The following is a 6,612-nucleotide window of genomic DNA, read 5'->3' as shown; positions in this document are numbered from 1 at the left end:
ATATGTGGCTGGTGCCTTAGCCACTTCAGTAGGGTGACCAGAAGTCCCACTTTTTAACAATTTGTCCCGCATCTCACTGTGTTTTAAAAAAGTCCAGATTTTTCGAAAGAATGCACGAAAGGGCAGGAGAACAGAAAGGGAAGGTATGGTTTTCAGCTGCCATGTGGCTATTTCGCCAGAATATGAGTTTTATATTATTTTTGTTAATTTTATAATGTTAAACTGTAATAATTAAGAATAATTGTTGAGAAGTGATTATCGAGAACTGCTTATCCAAGTTTACATTGCTGTCAGGCCCCACCCTGCCTCATCCCCTGCCCACCCCCCCCATGTTGTCCCGCCTTACAAATGTTAAAATCTGGTCACCCTATGCTTGAGCCACAGGCGCCAAGCCTCCATTAGATTTTTTGATCCACTAGAAACTTGTATGGAAATAATGTGATCTGCTTTATTTGCCTTAAAATGCCACTAGGATAGTTGGAATTGGTTATTGAAAATGATGACACAGGGCGGCACCTGTGGCTCAGTAAGTAGGGTGCCGGCCCCATATATCGAGGGTGGTGGGTTCAACCTGCAACAGAAAATAGCCAAGTGTTGTGTTAGGAACCTGTAGTCCCAGCTACTCGGGAGGCTGAGGCAAGAGAATCACCTAAGCCCTAGAGCTGGAGGTTGCTGTGAGCTGTGACAACATCGCACTCTACTGAGGGCAACAAAGTGAAACTCTTGTCTCAAAAAAAAAAAAAAAAAGAAAGAAAAGAAAATGCACAATAATGAAAAATTTTAAAGTATTTTGAATAGTACTATCTCTACTTGTGATGGGTTTTATTATAAACTATCTCTACTATTATGCAAGATGTTTGCATTTCTATCATAATATTTAAATAAAGCACAGAAATCTTTGAATAAAAATGCCTACCATGCTGTATGCCAGCCCCGTTTCATAAGGAAAGAAGACAATTATCTTCCTGCACATCATAATGAATTCTGAGGATCATCACATCTAGCTATGAAAATTGCAGGTGAATGAGTAGAGGACAGTGCAGCATTAGAATTGGGAAGAGAGCACTCTAAATGTCTCCCCCAAATATGGACAGTAGTGCTACCAAAAGTCTTTTTTTTGAGACAGAGTCTCACTATGTCCCACTCTATAGAGTGCTGTAGTGTCACAGCTCACAGCAACCTCAAACTCTTGGGCTTAAGTGATTCTCTTGCCTCAGCCTCCTAAGTACCTGGGACTACAGGCGCTTGCCACAACCCCGGCTATTTTTTGTTGTAGTTGTCATTGTTGTTTGGCAGGCCCAGGCAAGGTTTGAACCCTCCAGCTCTGGTGTATGTGGCTGGTACCCTAGCCACTGAGCTGCTACCAAAAGTCTTTGCACATGATTATCTCTGTTGGTATTACTGAGAAATGTCATTCTGACCTAAGGACACCATTGAATTTTCCTAAAACTCTGTGAGTTAGAGAAATATGTCTCCTATATGTTGAATGTAGAATTGTCCCTGGATTGACAGTGTGCTCTACAGCTACCACACCATTACAGTGTTCCTTGTTTGATGTGCCAGACCTCACAACCAAGGACTGAAATTCTACTGAGAGACTGGCCAGACCCTTATCAGACACTGTGCATAATGCACTCCACGCCCCTTGTTACCTAGTCCAACCATGAACTTTCCTTTGCTTTGTGCAGACAACAGGATGAGAAGGAGCTGGTGCTGTGCCCATCCATCAGTGCCCTTTTTGGAGGCTGAGGCCCTGACCGTTGTATCAGTATGGGTGGGCTGCTGATCCCTTAAGGCTCTGGATGAACTTCTTAGACTTCAGGCATTTCTCAGAAGCCTAGATCCCACACCCTACCTGCCCAGTCACAGAAATCACATGTTTTAAGCATATACATCATAGTTTGTAGTATATTTGCAGAGTTGTATAATCACAATCCTGGGGTTCCTTCCTCCTGGGGCCACATTATTCTTGGTTCTGTGCATAATTACTGGAAGGGGGATGGTACCCACCAGACAGCAGGTGTATGGAGTGATCCATCTGTGGTGACTTCCTGCTTGCAGCTCCTTGCTTTCTCTCAGAACACTCTCTCTCTCACTCTTGGGCCTGAGGAGAGATGGTGGGAGGGAGAGAATTGTCTCTCATCTCTCACACAAAAGTAGGTTTATGCTATCACTTCTCTTAGGCCAGGGAATTCAAAGTCCTCAGAGCTGCACTTCAGTGTGGTAGCCACAGGCCAGCCACATGACTACAGGGCATCTGGAATGTGGCTGATCTGAACTGAGATATGTTATACACTTAAAATATAAGATTAAGTTTTAAAGATACTGCACCAAAAAATATTCCATTAATAATTTTATGCTGATAAAATGGAAAAAAAATAATATTTTGAATACTTTGGGCTAAACTATTTCAATTTTACTGGTTTTTCTTTCACTTGACTACTAGAAAACTTTAAATAACACGTGGCTCACAATTTATTTCTATTGGACATTGCTGATTTAGAGGACTTCCTCTATTTTCAAAGCTCAGGCTGCCTCTTCAAAAAGACCAGAAGACAGGAAAGCTACAAAATCTCATACTTTAAAATAATTTACATTACGTTATTTCCATTTGTGAATAACGTTATATTTGATCTTTGTGTGCATATATGCATGTATATATAACATTCGCAAAATTCATTAATTCGACATAATTTATGTTCAAGATTAAATATAAATGCCCCCCATACTCCCAAGCAGGGCCAGTTCCCAAAGCAGGGGTAAAGCCTAAAATAGCTTCAGATGGCCCACGTGCAGTGGCTCAGGCCTGTAATCCCAGCACTCTGGGAGGCCGAGGCGGGTGGATTGCCTGAGCTCACAGGCTTGAGAGCAGCTTGAGCCAGAGCGACGTCTCCTCTCTAAAAGATAGCCGGAAATAGCCAGGCGTTCTGGTGGGGCGCCCCTAGTCCCAGCTACTCAAGAAAATCACTTGAGTCTAAGAGTTTGAGGTTGCTGTCAGCTATGATGCCAGAGCGCACTACTGGAGGGTGACAGAGTGAGACTCTATCAACAAACAAACAAACAAACAAACAAACAAACAAACAAACGCTACAGCCAAAGCACCTGTTGGCGGGACCTCATCAGTGCGCAGCCTGATTGCGTCTCCTGTCACTCATAACCAAGAAGGTGGTCCCCGGAGCCTTATCCAATCAGGGCCGCGGATGCGGTGAGGGCTGTCCTATCAGGTACACAGCCAGAAAGAAGGCGGTGGCTTCCGGTTTCTCGCGCGGTCTTTGTCTATTCCTCGGGGTACCCAGGGTGGGTCTCTTCTGCCCTGTTCGGTCTTCGGGAGGTCTTAGGTGTCTCTGGGACCTTGTGGCTTGCAGGTATTGGGAGAATCATTGAGAGCACACCCGGAAACCCCGGAAGTTGAAAAATGGTGAGGGCGTAGTCCGTCTGTGACCGGGGGTAGGGGCTGGTGGAGCCGGCTGGAAGCGCTGTGGCGGACCAGGGCCTCGGGTCAGCTCTGGAGCCTTCAAACCAAAGTTTGGCAGTGGTACACTTTGGCCTTCGGTGTCCTCCGACACAGGGTGGGGCTGAGCAGGCAGCTGGGACCCTTAGCGTCTTGTTCTGTCCCTTCCCGTCCCTGCACATTCACTCCGGCCCTAGCCGGGAACCCTCTGTGGGCAGCTCTGCACCCGCAGCTCCGCATCTCCCCCGATAGTGTGGTGACAGAGTGAGGGTCATCGGGGGAGGAGCTCGACTTGGGTTGAGAGCTCATATGGGAGAAATTGGGCTCCTTCTTTCTCCTATTAAAAAGTAAACTGAGGGCTCGGCGCCAGCCACATACACTTGAGCTGGCGGGTTCGAATCCAGCCCAGGCCCGCCAAACAACAATGACGGCTGCAACCAAAAAATAACCAAGCGTTGTAGCGGGCGCCTGTGGTCCCAGCTACTTAGGAGGCGGAGGCAGGAGAAGCGCTTGAGCCCAGGAGTTGGAGGTTGCTGTGAGCTGTGATTCCACGGCACTCTACCCAGGATGACAGCTTGAGGCTCTGTCCCAAATAAAAAAGATTAAACTGAGGAAGAATAAAAACTTAAAAGAGTTCATTTGAGCAAATGGTAATTTGTAAATATAGACGCCCCCAACCATAGTTTGTAGTCTTGGGGCCAGTGGAGGGGCTTGAAGGAAACGCATTTATGAGGTGCGTGAGGAAGCGACCAAATTCAGTAAGTGGGTACAGTTATGTAGTCACCTTATTTGGACTATCAAGGTGACTACTTTCTGGTTATGTAATCAGAGCTTTGTTGGCCGCATTTTGTTTGCCTGTGTTTTGTTTTCCTTTAGGTTATAATTTACAGGACTCGCGTTTGAGTTAGAATTAGGTTTTCTTAAGCAGGAACCCACGGCATGACAGCCCCTATTTAATTATTTTAACACTAGCTAGGGGGGACTGATTTTCTTTGCATTTTCCAAAGCTATGACAAGCATTGTCTAAAATCCGAGCCAAATCCGGTTTGCCCAGCCTAACTGTTCTAGGGACTGTTGGAAATCCTAAATTCCTAGTACTTTCCCCACATTTCCAAATGCCTACTGCTGCTCTCCAACTCATAACGTTAACAACTGTTTGTCCTTTATTTTTCAGTCAGATATAGTATTTTAATTGTTGATCATTTTTTTCACAGAGTTTTGGGTGGCTCTTTTAAAAATAAATTGCTTTCTGTTTTTGTACATTTTACATGAGAGGAAAACAGAATAATCACCTGATCCTCCATGTAAAAAATCTTTGTGCAGTGGACTCTGTGGCTCATATACCGAGGGTGGCGGGTTCAACCTGGCCCTGGCCAAACTGCTACAAAAAAATAGCTGGGCGCTGTGGCTGGCGCCTGTAGTCCCAGGTAGTTGGGAGGCTGAGGCAAGAGAATCGCCTAAGCCCAAGAGCTGGAGGTTGCTGTGAGCTGTGATGCCATGGTACATTACCAAGGGCCACACAATGAGACTCTGTCTCTAAAAAAATAAAAAATCTTTGTGCTCTGCCTCCTTTTTATCTTTCCTAGGCTCACACACTTTACCAGATTATCTTTAGGTTGAGGTTACCCTTTGGAAGCTTAATAGGGTAAAGTAATACTGTCTTTTCCTGGTCTTGGTTTCACAGCTGTCTGATTCAGTAGTACTGGATACTGGAGGTAAGGACCCACACATTTAAAATATTTCCTAATTCTAATGCTTTTGTCAGGAAACAGTATTCTGGGAATTTTCTACTCTCTGCTACTATGAGTTCAGTAATTCTAGGGTCCCCATATTAAATGAGAAGAAAGTATTTGCCTTTCTGTTTCTATGAGTTCAGTTATTCTAGAGTCCCCATATAAGTAAGAAGAAAGTGCCTTTCTATGAGTTCAGTTATTCTAGCAACCTCAAACCCTTGGGCTCAAGAGATCCTACTGCCTCAGCCTCTTGAGTAGCTGGAACTACAGGCGCCCCAAAATGAATGGCTATTTTTAGAGATTGGGTCTCATTCTTGCTCAAATGGTCTCAAATTCCACAGCTCAGGTGATCCACCCACTATGGCCTCCCAGAGTGCTGGGATTACAGAAGTGAGCCACTGTACCCTGCCATTTCTGGCTTATTTTACTTAGCATGATGTCCTCCAGGTCCATCATGTTGTTGAAATGGCAAGATTTCATTATTTTTTATGGTTGAATATTATTCTATTGTGTGTATAGATAATGTTTTTGTATCTTGGCACTTGTGAATAATATTGCAATTTCATGGAGTAAAGATACTTCTTTGAGATTCTTCTTTGATTTCCTTTGGTTATATATAGAAAAGTAGAATTGGTGGACTATATGGTAGTTCTATTCTATTTTTTAAATAAAAAATTATTTTTAAAAGGGGCCTCTACTTGTTTTTATAACGAATCTTATAACGAATCTTCTCTATATAGAGAGAAGTAGGATTGCTGGACTGTATGGTAGTTCTATCCTTTTATTTTTTTAATAAAAAATTATTTTTAAAAGGGGCCTCTGTACTTGTTTTTATAACAAATCCAACAACAGTTCAAGAACAGTGTACTGTATTTCATTCTCTTTCCGCGCTTGTCATCACTTGTTATCTCTCTTCTTTTTGATATCTCATCATTGTTGTAATATTCTGTTGCATGATTGGTGATGGTGAGTACCTTTTTATATACCTGTTTGCCTTTTGTATTTTTTTTTTTTTTTTTGAGGCAGAGTCTTTGTCGCCCTTGGTAGATTGCAGTGGTGTCACAGCTCACAGCAACCTCAAACTCTTAGGCTCAAGCGATTCTCTTGCCTCAGCCTCCCAAGTAGCTGGGACTATAGGTGCCTGCCACAACGCCTGGCTATTTTTAGAGGCAGGGTCTCACTCTTGCTCAAGATGGGTCTTGAACCCATGAGTTCAGGCAATCCACCCACCTCAGCCTCCTAGAGTGCTAGGATTACAAGCCTGGACCACCATGCCCAGCATTTGTATGTTTTTTGTTAGGGAAAAAAACCTCTATTAAATCTTTTCTCTACTTTTCAATTGGATTATTGCTATTTTCATTATTGTTTTTGACTTTAATATGTATGAGTTTATTATATATTTTTGATATTAACCTTTTGTCAGATATG

At 43.4% G+C, this 6,612-nt stretch overlaps 1 protein-coding gene across 1 annotated transcript in view; it reads left to right on the top strand.

The window, feature by feature from the left end:
* The first annotated feature begins 110 nt into the window (after positions 1-110).
* The window catches only part of LOC100944917 (zinc finger protein 98-like), a 25,049-nt gene continuing 18,547 nt past the window's right edge, over positions 111-6,612 (top strand). Inside the window, exon 1 of the mRNA XM_012813773.2 lies at positions 111-143. Coding sequence (XP_012669227.2) covers positions 111-143 — 33 coding nt within the window. The remainder of the gene's footprint in view (positions 144-6,612) is intronic.

This window comes from Otolemur garnettii, unplaced genomic scaffold, assembly GCF_000181295.1.
Source record: "Otolemur garnettii isolate 467f Iridium unplaced genomic scaffold, OtoGar3 scaffold00300, whole genome shotgun sequence".
In the NCBI taxonomy this organism is placed as follows: Eukaryota; Metazoa; Chordata; class Mammalia; order Primates; family Galagidae; genus Otolemur; species Otolemur garnettii.
Note: the sequence above shows the minus strand (reverse complement) of the source record. Positions and strands in the feature narration are given on the sequence as shown.